This window comes from Toxotes jaculatrix, chromosome 20 (assembly GCF_017976425.1).
Source record: "Toxotes jaculatrix isolate fToxJac2 chromosome 20, fToxJac2.pri, whole genome shotgun sequence".
NCBI classification, from domain to species: domain Eukaryota; kingdom Metazoa; phylum Chordata; class Actinopteri; family Toxotidae; genus Toxotes; species Toxotes jaculatrix.
The window spans coordinates 11,535,489-11,556,394 of NC_054413.1; the positions used below are offsets into that span (position 1 = coordinate 11,535,489).

The 20,906-nt window shown below is 40.6% G+C and overlaps 1 protein-coding gene across 1 annotated transcript in view; it reads right to left on the bottom strand.

The window, feature by feature from the left end:
* Window positions 1-16,221, bottom strand: part of cntnap2a (contactin associated protein 2a) — a 313,547-nt gene extending 297,326 nt beyond the window's left edge. The window contains exon 1 of the mRNA XM_041065446.1: window positions 16,119-16,221. Within this exon, the coding sequence (XP_040921380.1) occupies window positions 16,119-16,221 (103 nt within the window). The remainder of the gene's footprint in view (window positions 1-16,118) is intronic.
* Window positions 16,222-20,906: the final 4,685 nt, after the last annotated feature.

The following is a 20,906-nucleotide window of genomic DNA, read 5'->3' on the forward strand; positions in this document are numbered from 1 at the left end:
TGCAGGCACCTGCCATCTTTCAGCAAAGTTGACTGCCTGCGGTGTTGACCGCCAGGTACTATAAAGACTTGACTACACACCTCAATGCACAGACTACACTAGCTTCACATCCTGCCAAGGAATTAGACCCCACACTGAGCTTTTAGGGCAGCACTTTGCACTGTGTCCTTCAAAGAAAGCCAAAGAGCATTCGCCTCTCCTCTACTCTCACAGTCAATCAATAGCACATTTTTCTGCCCCTTAGTAAAAAGCTGAGAAGATTTCTTCAGTGTGAATGTCTAAGTGGATTCCGTGTGTGATTGTGCATTCCCCTAATAACACATGGAGAAACCAGACAAACATACATGGGTATGCGTACATGCAAGCACACAATCATTAACCCATTCATACTCTGATGTCCTCACTACTAGGTCTCAGACTGCTTTGATATTCTAACCATCACCTAAGCTGCTGAAATACAGGAGCATGACAGGGTGCTGGCTGAATAAATATATCTATAAATGAGATTTGATGTTTCCTGTGTATGTGTGTGTGTGTCTCTCTGCCACGTACTCAGTCGGCATTGCTGTTAGTCCCAGACACAGATTAAAAAGCTGAAACTGATCTGTGATCAGCCATGCTCTAATCCCCTTCATGTTGACCATCATCATTTCATCTCTAGACAACTGACAGAGATGCCAGCAGACAGGATGAGCATTTATTAAGTAATGATATCATAGTAATAATAATAATAGCTTTATTTATAGACATTCAAAACACAGCTACAAAGGGCTTTGCAGTCAAAACAAGGAATAAAAGGGACTTAATCAAAAACAAGATAAATCATTAAAACAAAATTCAGCAAATATCAGTTAAGAAAAAGCTATGAGATAAAAGTTGTTTCACAAAGAGATTTAAAAGAGGAAACTGAGTTTGCCTGTCTCAGATCCTCAAGCAGTGAGTTCCACAGCTGAGGGGCCCGACAGCAAAGGCCCGGGCATCTCAAGTGACAAGTCGAGATTTTGGAACCGTTAGCGGGGCTCTGCCAGAGGATCTCTAGCAGAGATCAGGCTCATAGGGAGTTAGCAGATCACAGATACAGGCAGGAGCCTGACCATTCAAGGCTTTATTGCTGATACCAGAATAAAGGGCATTGCAATAATCCAGTCTGGAGCAGATAAAAGCATGGATGACCTTTTCTAGATGAGCAGATGAAAGGAATGAACTGATCTTGGTTAAATATCTGAGTTGTACAAAGCAGAACTGCACAGTTTCACCTGTCTGACTATCAAAGGACAACTCTGAGTCCCAAATATTGCAACCTCTTTTTTTTTTTAACATTCTTACATAAAACACCCAGACTAGACCAGAGATTGTTAATGCTGGTCTGCAAGAAATTGTTAGACCTCCAGAGTTACCAGGCTTTATGAGGAACATAAGAGACAGTTTTTTTTTTTTATCTTGGATAAAAATGGTAGCTCAGAGATGGGTCTAAAATTACTTAAAACAGGAGGACCCGCAGAGGGCTTCTTTAAGAGGAGGTAAAACTGGAGGTAAAAATACCAGTAGACAGAGAGCAGTTAACAATGGCTGGAATTTTTGGATCAACCGTCTGAAAGGCTGCTTTTAAAAACCAAGGGGGAACGCAGTCTGAATGGTGGGTGGATCATTTTGAAAATGCAACAGTGCACTCCAGGTCCAGTATCTTTATCCGTCTTCCATTCTGCCCTCCTGCATTATCTTTTTATATTCATTATTTCTTCATTTAAACATGGTAGTGAAGAAGATTTTGACTTTTATAAGAGCTACAGGATAAAATATTTGTGCAGGGGCTGTTAAAACTGGCAAGGTGCTTTATAGTGAGGCCCTGATGTGCATGGAGGCTAAAAAATGTGTTTGAGGCATTAAAAGCTTGATAGAAACCAGAAACAGAAAGTGAATTTAGGGAGTAGGAGAAAATCAGTGTGTGTGTAGGGTGGGGGGGTTTAGGGTCAGGAAAGATGAAAGGTAGCCAGGAGAGCATAGCTTCTATCAGAGATGGTAAAATCAACAAAATTCACATCTGTGGGAGAGCAAAAGAATGAGTGTGTGCCCTTTGTGATGGCTGGGATGCTTGACATATTGAATGAGTCTAAAAGTTTGATAAAACCAGAAGTAAAAGATGAGGAAGATGGGGCAACCAAGTGAGACTGGAGAGCAACAAAAAATATTTCTTTATAGTACTGCAAGGCACCCTCCTCAACCTGTCAATCTGAGCTGGTGGAAGAATAAGACCCCTGGGGGGCATGACTCAATGAGGGAGGCATAGACATCAGGATTAATCCAAGACTCTGTGATGATACAAAAATAAATAAATAAATAAATGTTGTTGGTTATTAAAAAAAAAAAAAAAAAAATCTGGCAGACAAGACTTGGCAAGGGATCTAAAATGAAGTAAACATAAAACAGCTGTTTCAACAGAGGGAGTGGAGGAAGTGGCATTAACTGTGATGAGACTTTTTGTGTGTGGTCACTTTACTAATAAAAACAAGTCCAGCAGCAGTTATAAAATTTTGTATCCAATGCTGCAGACTAAAGAGACGGCTGAAATGCTCAGAGCTTTCAGCTACAGTGCGAGTGGGGCCCAGTGCAACAAGCTGTCTGGTACCGACCGCAGGAGTGAACGGTAAATGGTAATTGGACTGCATTTAAATAGCACTTTTCTTGCACTTGACACTTTTGTCACACACATTCATACGGAACTTTTTATATGTATACAGCGCTTTTACCAACACACATTCACACACCTACCTACATTTGTACATCAGGGCCATTTGGAGTTAATTTTAGCACATACCTTGGGACACTTCAACACACAGACTGGGGATCAACCACATACCCTCTGATTAGTGGACAACTCACTCTACCTCCTGTGCCACAGCCGCCATAAATGGGGACATTTTGACCTTAGGGGTCCAAATGAGGTGGGCAGCAAGCCCTTTGATGTGATAGAGTTGTCATCTGAGCAGCACTTTCTAGTGGCAAACCACACACGGTCTGCTCCACTGAGGAACAGAAACTTACTGACAAGGGCCCAGGACTGGTTTTGGTGTGGATGGATCAGCTCTTCTAAGTTTCAGCAAGAGGTGGCTACCCCCTGCGGCAGCGCTTAATCTATTAAAACTAATTCCTAAATATTTCCATTTAGGCTCACAGTTTGGAAATGTGAAGCATATTGTGAATTTCAATGGCGAGAACTCATTAACCCAACAGTTTAATGGGGAATTAAGGAAATTCCAAATTAATCAACTGAGCTGCTAAAGGATTGACCTAACTCAGTCTACTGCTGGGCTGCCGTCTTTAATATTGTCTTTGTGGCAGTTTCAGCAATTCTAAATTGAGCTCATTGTTAATAAACTCACACAGCATATATTAATTAGTAATTTGACCTCTTTCCACAATAGTCAGGATTAACCCGAATCATTACTGGAGAGCATATGAATAGACTGTACTGCTTGTGGGAGGAGGGGTGGTCCATATTGCAATACAGAAACATTTCCAGGTAACCTAAGACCTTTCGAGAACTTAGGAACTTTACTCTATTTTTCACAAGCGTAACTGGTTCATTGGCCATAGTTCTTAGCCCTAAAGGGCTCAAGAATCTGTTACACATTTCAGTGGGCCCTGAACTGTGGACAGAATTTTACTTAATAAACCGCTCCTCCCAAATATAACCAGTTTCTTGTTAAAGAGTAAGTAAAAGGCAATTGCAAGAGGGATCAAGGAAAGTTGAGTCTGAATGTCTACACAATGGACCTGAAACTGCAAGCAAAAGTAATAGTAATTGGTGGCATTTGGCATTGACAGAGGAAGAGAGTCAGATGCATTTTAAGACCACATACCTCAGAGATATCTCTGGTTCCTCTAAGCAGACACTCATTATAATATGGTGAAGCAGCCTGCTGCATAACTGTGCCATTTAGTTAGCTGATCTGTAACACCTGCTATTGATTTCTCACAACAATATACCACTCCGTCTTTACGAAGATATTCCACTACACACAATAAATCTTGAGATATCTGTGATGGAATTCCATGCAAGACTTCACTGCCTCGCTGTTTTCTTATGGTTATATTATCCCCACAAAACTGACATAGAACTGGTATTAAACATCTCGACATGCAAACTAATTCTGAGAAGAACTGCGGACTCAGCATGTCATGGTTACCAAACCAAGGGTTGTTGCTTTTGCTTTTGTCAAGTAAATTTAATTGTTGTGTCAGAGTTGTCTTGAACTGATAATCTAGACAGCTTGAGAGAGAAGTGAAAAGTACATAAAGATGATATGGGAAGAGACAGCAAGATAAGGAGAGAAAGAAATGTTTAAGTAAAGTAAAGTTAAATGACCAAGATATGAATGGGGGAGCAAGGTGGGGGGAAAAAGACAGAAACAAGGTGGCATTAAATAGAGAGAAAGAAGAATGAAGTGGGTAATAGTGCAGGGCAACCTGGGTGAATAAAACAGTCTGAGGAACAAAGGAGAGAAATGAGGGAAAGAGGGAGACAAGCACATCGACAAAGACAGATGAGGACCAAGAGAGGGACAAAAAGAAAGCCACAATGAAAGTAAAATATAGGAAAAGACAGAGAGAAGGCAGGTGAAAGGAAGGTATAAAGAGGAAGCGGTGACCCCTGTCTGACTAATCTGAGCTCACACTGCAACAGCACCTTGAACCTGAGCTAATGAACCACATCCACATTTAGCCCAAACTCTCTTTTTTCCCCCTCTATCTCGTACACACAAAGCCATTTTTTAAAATCACACAAGCATTCACACCTACAAACACACGCACAAACAAACATAGTCTCTGCTATACACAGAAATACACACTAACACTACCTCAGTTGGCTGAAGTGACTCTTTGCCACCCACACACACCCTTGATTTACTGCATTCATGGGGACCGGTCATTGCCTCACCCTAACCTTAACCTAATTCTAACTCGAACCCAAAAACCAAGTCTTAACCCTCAAACAGCCATTTAAACTTGTGGAGTTCAGCATTTTGGTCCCAACAAAGCTGTCAAATCCCACAAGTATAACATGGACTCCCAGGTTTTTCAAACCTCACAAGCATAGTAAAACAAGCCCACACACTCAGAGATCTATTTCCCGTTCTATTGGAAACAGTGGTGTGATTTCAGCTGAAATGTTGTTCTTATTAAAAGGAGTAGACAACTCTTGTTTGCCTTCCCAGTCACTGTACATTTCTCCTCCTCTTTATTTTCTCCTTGCTCTTTATTTCCACAAACACAAATACATGCCGCACAGTGAGATACACACAGACAGAGTCATGTGCACCGTCAGAACACGCACAAGCAAATACTGTAGCTTCCCTATACTAAAACAGATGCGCGCACATACAGATACACACACACAGGAAATGCACAGGTTGTGTCCTCCAGTCACTGGCTGGCAGTAGTACATTCCCATTCTGCCTCAGTATTTTTCCTCTGAGTCTACTGAGAAAAAGGAGGAATGTTTCTTCAATGGAAGTAGCCCAAAGATTAATTCACTTAATCTTGGCCTGTAAATTGGGTATTCAAGCGGCTTAAGAAACAAATTGAATGCAAAGGCTGAGAGTAATAACAACATTTGTCTTAGCGGCGGCACAATGCCCTTTTCCACAGCACTCTTCCACATGAGCTAGTGGCTAGATTTCCAACATCCATTATGATGGAAGTGAACTTCTGCATATGCACATGTACGTACATGCACGCTCTGACAAACACATACACACTCGGCCTCTATTGTACATGCACACACATTTTGACTATTCTACCTCCTGTGTGCATGGAGTGACGAAAAAAAATGGAGAGCTGGAAGACGCAGACATGGTGAGGCTCAGCATCAATGAAACTGTATGTGTGTGTGCGTGGATAAGTGAGACAGTTGAACAGATGTTGTGATGTGTAATCCCTGGATTCACCATGTTATCCATTAGGCGTGTGCAGATCAAAGGGTTAATGTTGCAGAATATAGGTTAAACTCAAAGAGGGGGACAAGCAAAAGCAACAGTTTAACTCTCCACTGACAACACCCACAATGCAATTCCCTATATTTCAAGAATTACAGCTTTTTGCTGCTAGGTAACTATGAAAACCCTTGGCTAATGAGTTAGAAATGTATGCTGCTTATTTTTGCTTGGACAGTAACTAATTCAAAAGTAACAAAGTCTCATTAAATCCCTGTGCTCACTATGCAATGTACTCATATTACTATATAATGTATGTAAGATTAACCATTGGTTCCCAATACCATTTATTAGAAAATCATTTAGGCTAACATCAACATCCTGTTAGAAGTTAACATCTGTGACAAAGTAACAAAGGAGAACTTTCTCAATTGCTAAAACTTTGACACCACTTGAAGACACCGGTTTATGAAGAACTGTGGGCAAATAGTATAGAATAACAGCTCACATTATGACACAATAACTTCTCAGTGCAGTTCATTTTATCTCATGACCTTTACCGAAATTATCATATTTCCTTAATAATAGTTCAAGAGTTAATTACATGTACTATCAAGACATTGGCTGGGGAAAAGTAAGTTTGGATCCATATAAAGTTAACCAATTTCTGATGAGAGACTGTGCTTTGAAACTGAAGCAACTGAAGCAATAACGCCCTATTGTATTTAAAGCATGTTGTGAATTCTCAATGAATGATAGAGTTTCTATCAGTAAAAATTAAAAGTGCTCTGGCAACCCACCCCCGTGGCTGATGGACACAAAGGAAGCCATTTACACTGATGCCCTCTCTGGCATTGGATGTAGTTCAGGATCATGTACAAGGGGTATAACACTGCTCTGGTCAGAGTGCTGAAATGTCCCTGCTGCTGACAGAGGTGCTGCTTTTGACACTGTTGTTTTGACACCGATGGGGCGTGGGTCAGGTTCGCTTACAATGCACTGCTTTTAACTGCTCTTTCTCTTGCACTTCCTTTACCCTGGTGCAGCTCAGTTCTGGCATTCTCCCAAGATCAATTTCAGGCCACTAGCTGTTCCCTATCTATTAGTTCCCGCTTAGCAATTTAGCAGTGTACATTCAAGGCTAAAACAAATAAGATTTCAATGACATTCTAAAGTTTTGAGAAATCCCTTGGTTTTTTTAAGCTCAGGTGCAGGGAGTAGCTCATAACTAAATATGGAAGATTACTCTGTTATGTTTCTTACAGGGGGCGGCACTGTGGTGCAGTGATTAGCACTGTCGCCTCACAGAAAGAGGGTTCCAGGTTCGAACCCCAGAGTTGTGTGGAGTTTGCATGTTCTCCCTGTGCCTGCGTGGGTTCTCTCCGGGTACTCCGGCTCCCTCCCACAATCCCAAAAATATGCATGGGATAGGTTAATTGGCCACTCTAAATTGTCCGAAGGTGTGAGTGTGTGCGTATGTGGTTGTCTGTCTTTGTGTGTCAGCCCTGAGATTGACTGGCGACCAGTCCAGGGTGTATCCCGCCTCTCGCCCATTGTCAGCTCCAGCTCCCCTGCGACCCTGACGGATTAAGCAGTAGAAAATGAATGAATGTTTCTTACAAGGTATGATCAGCTCTAATCTCAAGTCTTGTATCTCCCCAGCTGAAAGATTTGAAAAATCATCATAAAACCTGATGATTTCCAAAGCAGGAATCAAATTTGTCCTTAATTATACAGTAAAATTGGTTTAGTGTAGTTTTACTGCAACACCCACAGCAATTTGTTCATCAGGTCCAGAAGTTTCAAAGGCTGGAAAATTGCATCATATTCTAAAGCTGTCTACACAGTCTGCTGAAGGGGCAGGTTCACCCGCGCTGGATTTCTAAACTAAAACCTTGTAGCAAAAACTGAGCTCTTGAGATTTCAGCTGTCTTTGCAAAGCCAGGCTTTTGAAGGCTCAGTGAGGTCTCGCCCCCAAGTTCCAGCTCAGGATGAACCCAGGTTAGCAGAGTATCACCTTCTATGTCCGAGGTTACAAGCTTCTCCTGCTTATTTCAGTTTCTGAATTATTTTAAACTATTTATTTTATTTCCATTTTCATGTCTTCCTGCATCCTCCTGACGGTTTGTGCTCATACCGGTTCCACAGAGATAGTTAAAATGATGATGATTATGATGATGATGTACAATAAGTGGATTTTAAGTGGAAACTCATACCAACTGGAAAAAGCAATTATGAAGGCCGTTTGACAGTATAATCAACCAAGTTGTAAAAAAGCCAGGTATCTCCAAAAGGAAGTGAAGTATTAGGTGACATAGCCCGGTCCATTCCCTGACTGAGGCAATGGCTGCAGAGCTACAGATTATAACAACAACACTAATACTGAATGACAAGGTGTCAGAGAAAATTCTCCCCTCCTGACCATCTTTCCTCGTGCTGTCTCTCCTCATCCTTCTCTCTTTTCTGATAAATGCCGCCTCTTCTCTTGTCCTTCTCTCTTCCTCCCTCTCCCCTGCCATCTCAGAGACCCTTGTCTAACGAGGTGGACAGATTCTGACAGGTTCTAATGAGAACACATTCCACTAGAATAACTTTCAGATCCTGCATATTTGCACACGCGCACACACACACACACACACACACACACACACACACACACACACACACACACACACACACACACACACACACACACACACACACACTAAGAGCATTTCATACAGAGAAGCATGCATGCACATATTTATACTTTTAAATATAGATTTACACAATTAAGAACCTGTGCTCAAGTCCCTATTATGCATGGGTTCAGTTTTCAGTTAATGTGTGTGAAGTCAGTAACACTGAATGACCTGGGCTTTTTTGTGTGTGTGTGTGCATGTGTGTGTGTGTGTGTCTGAGACAGATGACGACAGAAAAAAAAGGAGAAGTAGTCTGAGGCAGTATATGTGAGCTGGGTGTATGGTGTGAGCTGAATCTACAGTGTGGGCCTCTGTGTATGTGGGAGAGTGTGCGCATGTTACTTTACTGACATTGTTAAGGGAATTATGCTGCATGACTTGTCAGTGTACATTTGTATCACTGAGGCCTTTCTCCCAAGATGAAGCATAGATAGCCTTACACAGTCGCATTCACTTGCAAGAGATAAATTTAAATTCTTCAATTCTAAGGAGACTGACACAGTCTAAGAATAAAGTGTTTGTTAATAGGAACAATTGTGGCTATGATGATGCTTTTCTTACTATTAAATGTTTGCTATGTTATGCTTGCAATCTCTGACATTAAAAAGAAAACCAGCCTTCATGTAATGTAAACGTGTATAAATGTTTTAGCTATTATATTATGATGTATTACTTTGTGCATGTTTGAATATACATTTTTTAGACACGCAGGTGTTTGGTGAAGGCTTTTCAGTAACCTTGTGCATTATATTTTCCATCAAGTGTTACCATGCGAGTTGTTAAGATATTCTTGTCAAGTCAACTTGATATCCATTTATTATGGGCTGTGGTGAAATTAAGCGAGTCTGATTCCTTGTGCTATGAAAATAAAAAGTGTTTTTGGAAATGTACCAAGTTATTTTTTTTCTCTCAAAAGCACTGTCATAAATTCAACTTTTAGTGAGGTAAAATATACATACACTGATGGGGCAAGCAAAATTTAAGAGCTGTGAGAGACCAAAAGGGGAGGATGCAGTGTGGCTGAGTGTGCGTGCGTGTGTGTGTGTTTGGCTGCAATCCATCACAGTCTTTTTGTTGTACACACACATACACGCACGCACGCACACACACATGCACGCACGCACGCATGCACACACACACACACACACAGAGTATGCATGAGCATGCACAAGCAGATGCACAAAAAGTGGCTAGTGGGGACTTTTTTTTTTTTATCAAGTATGTGTAATCAGGAGTGGAGAGGGAAGGGGACAGATTGTGAGGACAGAGATTGGGTGGATGAAAAAAAAAAAGAAGAGAGGAAAATACAAGGAAGGAGGAAAGTGATTATGGCCAGATGATAAAACCACTGAGAAAAGCCAAGAAGTGATAGAAAGAATTAGAGATACTTAGGGACCGGGAAATTGGTAGGAGACTAGAGGTATAAAAACTGAATGAAATGATGAGAGAAAGACAGGGGAATCAGTGGACTAAGGGGGAAGGAGTAGGACTGAATGAGAAGAATCATGGCAGGTAGTTAGGGATGAGAGTTGAAAGAAACGGTTCAGGGTACAAAGATTTTTTTTTTCCCCTTTTTTGATTGGATTTTTTTAAAAAGGCAAAAAGGCAGGTGGGAATAGCAAGGAAAAACTAGAAGGAGACTGAGTGAGATTTATTGAAAATGGAGGGAGCGCAAAGAAGCAATAGATAAAGTAGGAGGAAAAGAGCAATTTGGACAGAGGTGGACAGGGCGGAAAAGAGAAATGGCAGTGCAATTAACAACTACACCTGGTTTCCTCGCTCTGACTCACTAGTCTTGATGCATGATAAACCAACTAATGTGGACACACACACAAATGCCCAAAACACAGGCAGGCACACACATAGAAATACACACACAGGGGCCAAACATAGCTAAACTCCAAGCACTGACCTGATCTAATCTGAGCCAAACCAGTCTGCTTCCTCCAGACTTAATCCTATTATTACCACCTCCTAATGGGAACCATCCCACACACACAAGCACATACATGCAGTCAAATATAATAATGAGAACACTGAACGCTTCAACCTCACCTAAGAACATTTGCATTGACAACAAGATGCAACTAAATGTCTTCATTTTGTTTTACATGGTATAAAATTAATAATATTGAAGAACAGGAAAACCTGACTTGCCCCGCATGGCCCTGGAGGTGCAACCAGATTGATGTCTATGTCAAATGGCCTGGCACGCTTAATGAGATGAGAAAAGGCTAATCTGATTCTATATCAGACAGGCTCTGGGGGCATCCCATTTAGCCACCTACAGTGTCACTAATACAGTGACTTAAAGGCCCATCCTTTACTTTTCACACTATGGTTCTGGAAATGTTAAAAATGTAAACCCTGTCCTTTGCATAGGGCGCGATGAATAGCAATGGTGCAAAGCAGAGAAGAAAAGTTCAAGGCAGATAAAAGAAAAGACCTGGTGTTTCAAGTAACGAGGTAGAAGCAGAAAATAGTTGCAATTAAAAAAAAACTGTACATATACTTTAGCTGCAGTACGTCACACATAAATATATTATATGCACTGAGCTGATATTACTGTCTGAATTTTTCTGTGAACCATCTTAATCAGAGAAACATGTTCATTTGAATTGCAAATGGAAAAATGAATGTCCCAATGATTATGAGACATCCTGGTGGGGGTGGGGGATGAGAGACCTCGCACTGCAACAATGACAAATTTACATACTATACAGTGACAACTCATTAGAGCATACAGCTGAAGAACAACAAGGACAAAGACATTCTACTTTTCTTCAGTTGTGTGAGCACCTGTGCTTGTGTTTGCACACTCAAAAAAAGTGAATGAGGTGGATTTTACGCTATTTGGGTTTTTTTTATCTGCTTACTTAAAATATCTTTGTTTAGTTTAAATATTTGTTTCTAACAAAGTCCATGTAATTTTGTGTCTCTTTCTCTGTACAAAATATTCATGTTTTGTTTAATCACATACCAGTTAAGTTAATTAGAGACATCTTACATCCAGAGGGTGGCAGTAATGCAATATCAGCTGTCGTAAAACGCCAATGAAGAAGACAATCAAGATGCTAAAGAGGCCTTGCACATGCAAAAGACCACATTGCTGCTTCTTGTTGACCTCCGAATCTTCCCCGAGTTAAAACTGGGGTAGGCAACTTTGGAGAAACCAGTAATAGTAAGCAAGTAAGATTTTGAAAGTATCCAATTGAAGAAAAAAAATCCCAATCCCGCCCTTCAGGCTTTTTTTTGCTATTGGTAGCAAACATTATGGAATTATAAGTTAAGGTTGACTAGTCAACTCTTTTGACAGGTGTGGCATCTACACTGTTGGTGGAGGTGATGCCACCACTCCTCCAGCCAATGTTGGAATATTGATGGAGGATGTTGAAGTTCTGTGTGACTTGGGAGACATCGCCTCTGCACGTGTGCTCTTGACAGGCCATAATATATGCACTGAACCTCGGTTATCCTCAGGAACTGAAAATTTTCTTTGAAGCGCTTCAGAAGCTCTTCCTTCGACTTGGTGCTTACAGACTCTCAACCAAGGTACGGATGTTGAAGAACAAACTGTATGAATGATCCTACTATTGATTTTGATGCTGAATATTCTGGGGAACAGGTAAAATGATAAATTGGTCCAAAACTGAATAAAACAAAAACCTAATAGCAGACCAGGGAAAAACTACACTTCAGGAAAATAACCAATGATTTCGCAAACAATTCAAAAACTACTGCCATGTGAAGTGAAAAGCGGTAGACTTGTGAAAAGATGCTGAATTGAGAGACCATGCTTCATCAAAATTGTTGACAACCGAATGGATATTTTTAACTTTTAACACAAGACTGCACCAAAAACAGCTGCAAGGAAGTTGGATTGTCAGACCATCTTGCATTTCCTGACAACTCACAGAAAAAAACAAACAAACAAACAAACACTGCTTTAACAGAATGCTGCAACACGGGTTGACATGTTTGTTAAAATGTTTCCATCTCAGGTTTCTTCCCCTTGCAATGCTAAAATTAAAGTTGACAGCACCAAGGTTGTTTTTAGATGGTTAGGCCATTATATTGCTAACAAAAGATTTGAAAACTCCAAGCCTGTGGTATTGTTAATATTGACAAATAAAGGGGTGTTTTGTTGGATTTTGATTTCTAAATCAAGGCAGTTTACAGCTGTTAGTGCTGGACCATGCTGTACCATAATGTTGCCAACTGAAGGTGTGGTTTATGCTGTGTAGGGTTGTAACAAACTGTTGTGTTCATTAGTGATTAATCTGCAGATCATTATTTCTGTTAATTCATTAGTTGTTTGGGCTTTGGGAAACTGATTTCCTGGCATTTTACACAGAGGTGCAACTCAAAGTGTCTTATTTTGTCCTGACCAACAGTCCACATCTCAAAGACATCCAGTTTACTGTCCGTAGAGGCAACTGATTTTCTGTCAATTGACTACACACCCCCCAAAACCAAATTTGTTTGGTACACCCAAATGCAAAGGTCATGAGAAGGTTTATGGCGGACCCTTCAACGGGATCAAGTGCAACAATTTACTTACTTACTTATATTGATGACAATACAATTTATGTGTATTTACACATAAATATGTGTTGAAAACTGATTTTAACTTGTCATCTGTTTACTTTCTTCACTGACGGAGGAAACAACATGATTGCATCAATCAAAGCTCAGTTTTGGGAAGGGAAGAGATACAGGACAAGATGAGGAGACTGGGAGAAGTTGAAAGAGAGAAAGTGACGGAGGTGAGAGATGAAGAGCGAGTACTAAGCACTGTGTCCAGGCTAGGATTAGCATTGTCCCTACACTGTTCAACACAAACAAAAACTGACTGATCTGATCACATTCAAGGAATGTAGGACTAATTATCACAGAGATCTATGTTCTTTGGTAATTACAGTGGGACCTATAGCTCAATTATCAATAACAACACAAATAGAGCAAAAACATACGTTTTGCATATGTTTATGTATATTTCCATAATTCCATAATGTTTCAATTTTGAGTGTAGTTCTGAGTGTGTTCTTCTGTATGTTTTTTGTGGTATGTTTAGCAATTGATACCACTGTGCTAGCCAATTAAACGATGTAAGAATGCAGCATAAAGCTGACAGATGCTTCAGGCCAAGTTTGCGTAGGAGAAAATCCCTGGATTACCGTGCAACATGCAATCATTTGTGAGACCATACATGCACAAACATATAAATGAACATGTTAATGAACGTAAACCTGTGTACAAAAGGACAAAAAACACATATAAATCTCTGTACTGCTCCCTCTCTCTGTGTTTCTTATATTGGTACGCATACCTCAGCATTTTCACTGGGCACTTGGGAGACTCCACACAGTCGGTGGGTCAACCAGCCCACTGACTTTTAGTGTGTGAGTGTGTTTGCCCTGGTAGGGTGGAAATGTTAATCTTTTCTAGGTCCATGCCTCAGACCATTGGTTACAGTGACATTGTCTGTTCCCCTGAGTGTTTCACACATAGTCCCTAAGGAGGGAGGGAAGTCGGGACTACTGGTCAGATACACATGTGCATGCACACACACACTCTTGCTTGCCTCCTATCTTGTAAATCCTACCCTGATCCTTCTCCACACATATGGATATTCCTTTTGTGCCATATTTTTCTCTTATTTTTCATTATGTGACATATATCAAAAGGTTACAGAAAGATTGCATGTAAAAATGACAGGTATATAGATAAACTTTCTAGTCTGAAAGACTCAACAGGTCTATACTCTCATTCATTGTGAGCCTTTAAATCAACCTTGTTCAAGCCCACAGCTGAAATGTCCTTTAACAAGACATTGAATGTCTTGTTAATCTAGGGACACAGAGGCTGACCCAGTGAGACCTGCCTATTGAAGAGTGCAAGGGGACTGAGGATTTCCATAAATGAATCAATAAATAAACTGTTGTCACTATGACACCTATTGGCAGTGAGGTCACTCTTAGTAGCAACAGCTTTGACAAAAAAAGAAAGAAAAAGAAAAACACGCAGTGGCTATCTCCTCTAACTCTACCTGTTTCTGTCAAACTAACTGATGCGCACACGCAAAAGAAAAACACGCAGTGGCTATCTCCTCTAACTCTCCCTGTTTCTGTCACACTAACCGATGCGCACACGCAAACGCCGCTGTGTGCGCACCGGGGCGCACAAACGGCTCACAGCGTCTCGTCTTTGTTGTCTGTCCTATGGGATGATTAATGAGGCGCGTCCCCGGACACAATTATGTAGCCCTGGCGATCACCGGGGGAATCGGTCACACTGAACCCTCAGAGCCGGCTCGCAGCCACCGTCAGCAAAATGATAGAATGACAGAAAACCAAGTGTGGCTGATCCTAGCAAAATGAGGAACCACAACATAACAGATCCTTTCTAAGATGGATCGGAACACTAACAGCACATTAAAGTTTTAAAAATGCCAGGCTGCTGTTAGGTTTAAAAATACACCATGGGAAGAATCAGGAGAATGAAATGAGAAGCCAACAAATAAGCTCATACAATTTACAGTAAATATCTCAAATGCCTGAGAATGTCATTGAGAATATTACAGGAACATAAAGCAAGCAAAGTCAGGAAATGGATCTTCCTGGGGCATTCCCAAGCGTAAATTTTAAGCGTGAGGTTTTAACCGCGCAATCACATCCATCCTCTTGAACTACAGAAGTTGCCTCCAAGTTTTTCTTTGACCTTTTTTTTTTTGGCTAAAATAGGCCAAGACCTGGTAATTGAGGAGAGACCCATTAAAATTCAAATTAGAACTACCTCCATCAGACTGCAGGAACAAGCTAAAAGTTAAAAAAAAAAAAAAAAAATCTTTACAGTGAAGGTTCAGCTTCAGTATAGGACCATCACTCCCTCCTAAATATCTTTTGGAAATTCAACAAAACCTCTGTATTTGGATTTTCTTCGATGCAAATGCAGTGCAATGGTCTGAAAGCAAATGCAACGTTCTTACATAACGTTAATCCGCGGGAGAAAAAAATCTCTAAACATTTGTGAAATGGTTTCAAACTTTTCGCACTCTGTCCCAAAGAAGAAAAAAACAGCAAACCACTACTGGCACGCTGAAATGCCATTCAGTAATCCAGCTCTTTCTGAAGGTGCTGAAAACCCGTGATCAGAAATCCCAGGCGCTGAAGTCAGTCTGCCAGAGATCCTGAAGTTAACACGTGCAGGTCTAAACTCAGAGCGTAAGCCCGCTCTCTCTCTCTCTCTCCTTCTCTCCACCTTCCCGGGTTCAGCCTGACTCTTAAGCTCCCGAGTGCGCCAGCTGGCACCTCAATGGGGATACCTGCAGCCCCACCGGTGAACGCACAGTCTCTACTGCTGCCTCTATACAGCTCTGCTCCAGAGTCAAGCTCGCTCCGTTCCCATTCTCATCCATACCCAGTCTCACCCGACAGGCGGTTTGTGACACATCCACAAATGCATTAAAAAAATAAATAAAGAAATTAAATAAATGACAACTTACAGGAGGCTGGCAAAGCTCCGTGCACGCCGTTGACATAGCAGAAAATCCACAAAGCGACCGGCGGTAACAACGTCATTCCCCGGGCAGGACGGTGCCGGTGCATCTTCGCGGTCTGTGTGGACGCGGCAGAACGGGGAGAGGGAGAGAGAGGAAACACTCAGGAAAAAAAAAAGAAACAGGGGGGTGGTGGTAACGCTAGTCGGTCCGTCAGACTCGCTTCGCAGTTGAGGACTGGCGGAGAAGAACCTGGCTGCACAGACTCTCTTTCTCTCTCTCTCTCTCTCTCTCTCCCTCTCCCTCTTTCTCTCTCTCCCTCCTGTATCTCTTTCTGTACGTCTCTCTGACTCTCCCTCTCTCTCCAATAAAGAGATGATGTAAGGATCGCGCCGACAAACAGGCTGGCCTGCTCTTGCAAGCGAAACGCACTTCTCTCTGCAGCTATCTACCCCTCCTTATTTAGCGATGCCCGTCTAAGACAAAATAACACCAACAATAACAACAACAACAACCGTGTCTCCACCTGCACAGGGCGAGGAGGCTGGCTGTGTCTGTGTGGTACAATATAGGCTCCAGTAGTTCAAGGAGGCATATGGAACTGTGCGCAGCTCAAATCCACTCAACTGATTTCTCCCTCTCGAGCGCTCCGCGCGCTGTCCGTGGTGCTGAACTTATCTCAGTCTTTTGCGTCTCCCTCTCTCTCGCTCTCGCTCTCTCTCTCTATCCCTCTCTACACGTTTCTTATAGCAAGACAGTGCCCCCCTCCTTCTCTAGGTGGTGGTAGCCCTATGCACGGTGCGCCCTTCTCCCTTCATCATTCTCAATTCACTAAAATGTTTAAGCGTTCAGGTCTGGATTTTTGCTCCGGCCAGTCAATACACTTCCGCATTCTTTATTCATATGAAGACAATTTATACATAAGACCCGGCACGTGAGGTCTGAGTCTGCAAGAAAGGAATATTGAGCTATCAGTGACTCCTTCCATTTCTTCCATCATTAAACAATGGTGAGCTGCGCTCTGGAGAGTTGTCCTGCAGAAATGAATCTCTGCCGGAGTTCCCTTCAGACTGAATGTTTGAGTAATGGCTGCTCTGCTGGTTTTCAAGTTTAGTTTTTTTTGTTTGTTTGGGTTTTTTTGTGCTTTGGTTTACATGGATGAGCAGCTCTAGAAGACTTAGGTCCAAATGTTTCGACTAAATGGAAGTGATAGAGACAGATGAGTTCCCAAGAATTTAAACGTTTGTTATGTATTTTTCCCTCCATTGTATTTCTCTGCTTAAATCTACCTCCAAACTGTAAAGATAGTTCCTTGGGTTTTGCTCTTCCAGCATGAAAAAGACTCAAAAAAGAAAAAAGACTACTGTTCATATCTGTTAAATACTTTCCACTGTAATGACTGTGATTTATTGGTGATGTTTTTTTGCTATATGAACAAGAAATAAAAACCTAGAAATATCCCCAAGACACTAGTTAAAGAATATTTTCATAATGAAAAATTGCCCTCCATGTCTGGCTGTCTGCATTTGTCACTATCATGTCTCAGTCTTTGTCATCTGTCCAGGGCATAATGTGTGATTATCATTAGCCTACTACTGGGAACATTTTTCTAAATTAAGAAAATGGTGGATGAAAATGGAAAATTCATTACAGACAGCTCCATCATTCATAATGTCTATTTTTTTTTTTTTTCGTCAAATGAGGAATTGACTATGACAGCCAGCATGCTATCATCATGGATACTCAGCCAGTGGGTCAGTTTTTTTTAAAAAAATGCATTATCAGTCAGTAATACAAACAGAAGCGGCAACATATTTCATTAGGGATTAACTGTATACAGTAATTTCCACATTTTGCTCTGAACACATGATTCATTTCAAATGATGATGCAGGGGCCATAATGCTGTTGATTAGGTGCGTATATACATTCACATTCTGCAAAAGAAATAGCATAAATGCAAGTCATTTAAAAAGAACTACAATGGCTATGTCTTTACAGGTGTAAAAACATCACTTAAGCTGGTGTCATGCTTCTGCATTAAAGGTTCATAGGCTCCAAAACAACCCAGTAACTGAGTTGCGCCTCCAGAAAAATGACACAATAGATCCACCTGTTCTGTTGGTATTATCAGTGGTTGAAATCAAAAGCTAAGCAATGCGAATGCCACTAGTTTGCAGGCATATGGTCATGAAACAAAAGTACTGGATAAATTAAAACTCTGACCTGATGATGCTACTAGAGAGAATGATCACCAAAGTTATTACAAATAATCCTGGGGTGAACAAAAATCATGACCTGAAGTTTTTAGATCGACGTTCTCAGTGGTTTTATAGAGTTTTACAGAGATATAAAGTGGTAAAGCGAAACTGATATGCACCAAAGTTTGCTTTTATTGGTCAAAATAACAAGCACCCTAAAGGTAGGCTAACATCAAATATTTTAATTTTTTTTTTTAAAGAACAGGTGTTTTGCTGATAGCACCTTCCAATTCTGAGAACTCACCTCGTGTTTGGAATTATAAAGTTCTATCTGCGGAGGTGCAGCAGAAAACAATGATTTTTTTGGAAACTGCAGGCAGCTTAGTTGTTTTAAGACATAAAATAAGTGTTTTATTAGTGAAGAAAACTATTATACACAATGTTTGGCCCCAGGCAACAATTCAGCAACACATTTTTAAAGTACAAACAAAAACAAAAAAAAATAAACATTGCAGGTGAAGAAAGATTTGGCATGACAATAACATTCATAAGGTTTTGCAAACAGTATAACTAAGATTTTTATTGACAATGCAACTTTTATTTAAATTGCATCTCATTGCAGAAAGCATTCAGGTAATGCTTCCAGCACACAATAGAGAAAGACACAAACCTTATCTGGCACAGCTGGCGTTAGAGCACTAAAATATTTAGCAGCAGGGAACTGGAATTATCTCAAATTCCATCTTATTAAAATGTTGCCTTTTCGACCCCAAGATAAAACGCTATAAAAATGACTCAACTTACCTGGTGTTTGCAGCAGTACAATTCACAGTGTCATTGATAAAGTCACCAACTTTAAGGTTTCTGAAAATCCTCTAGTTATGTGCCATCTCCTAATCTTTTCTGCAACTTTAGCCCCAGTGAAACAGCTACGAGTTCACACAGTAAGGGGACGAATGCGACTGGTTCACCTGTGTGCATTCTGATTGGCAGGCAAGTAGAACCTTATAGTTAGAGAGTGACTTTGAAGACAGAAAGAGGTCTTTTTTCTTGTTTTATGGCCAATACACTACCACAGGTATAAAGTATGACTTTATATTTGTAGTCAAGGATATGCCAAAACTTAAGCATTGCTTCTTTATATCATTTTCTTCCCTCTCTCCCTTTTGCTGTTTCTATCACTTCCCCTTGTGCCATCCTTTCCCTCCCCTGCCTGCTGATCACTCCATCCACCTCTTCAGCACGCGTTTTGTCATGACAGTGCTCTTTCTCCACAAGGACTGCAAATGGGTTTGTCAATATGTCATGCATGGTAATTTACAGCCATCATTCAGCTCATAAAAATAACAGTGATGACTGATGGCCCATAAATTTTGAACCAAAAAAAAATAAAAAAAAATAAATAAATAATAGTTGATGACAGCAGTGATGAATCTCCTGTGGAAGGCTGTTCTGTTAAGTAAAATGCTTGTGAGAAAAGAGCAATTTTCACAGACAGCTGCTACACCTGTTATCTACCCCACTGTATGGAGAAAATAAGGCTCTGAGGTGACGTCCCGTAGTGTTTGTGGGGTCATTAGAAAACACACCACCTTTATCTCTCCCAAACAATATGAGGACAGCTCTGTTGTAGTCAACAGTTCTCTCAAATAGAGGGTTTTTTTTCAAGATGCTTGAACAAACATTTGATAAAAATCTCTAGTCTGTTTCATGAGGGGAAATTACTGGGATGTTAACATGTATTAGTATAGGTTCTGTCACAGCACAGTAAAAGTAGCTTCTCAATAAAGTTAAAACACTAGACTGTTTTTAATAAACTCTGGAGAGAAAAGGATTAGATAAACCTAAGTGGTCTAAGGAGAAGAGGGAATTCTTTGCTGAAATACCCAATACAGTCTGAGGGTTGGAGAATGATGGGACCAAATTGCTACCCCAGGGAGGAATTCAGGAGTGGTCTATAGAGTGATTCACTGCCATAGAAAAACTAAGAGAAAGGAACACAACACAGGAATCCCTCCTCCACATTTTTTTTTTTTTTAGAAAAACTTCCTATTATTGACTTTTTATGGCAAATTCAAGCACAGAATAGACATAAATGACCTGTTTTATTTGGTGTACCAGCTTAATTGTTTTAGGCATTTCAAGTAAAGGAAGAATCAATCCTACTGGAAATAAAAAGGAAGTTTCTTATATGTGACAAGACTCTACTTTTGTAAAGAGCAATAAGCGAATGTTTTGTCTAAGTGACCATAACTGGTGCATTTCATGGCAGAACATGAGCAATAAACCACATACACCAAATCCTGCTGCATGTAAATCAGAGAAAACGGCGTATAGTCATCTCAAATGATGCAAACATAGCTCTCCTTCAGGAGAAAAAAAAAGTCCTTCTTTAGGTCAGAGAAAGCTCAAGCATAAAAATTTCAATAAGTCCAGCAATATCCCAAAGACTCCAGAGCTGATGTGGGGTTATTTTTTAAAAATAGTGGTTCGAGGTTTTTAACAGTTAGGATAATGCTAACAATATGTCACAGATAATACCACTGCACAATATTTACTCCATTTATAAAATGGGATTACAACTGCCAGATTTCA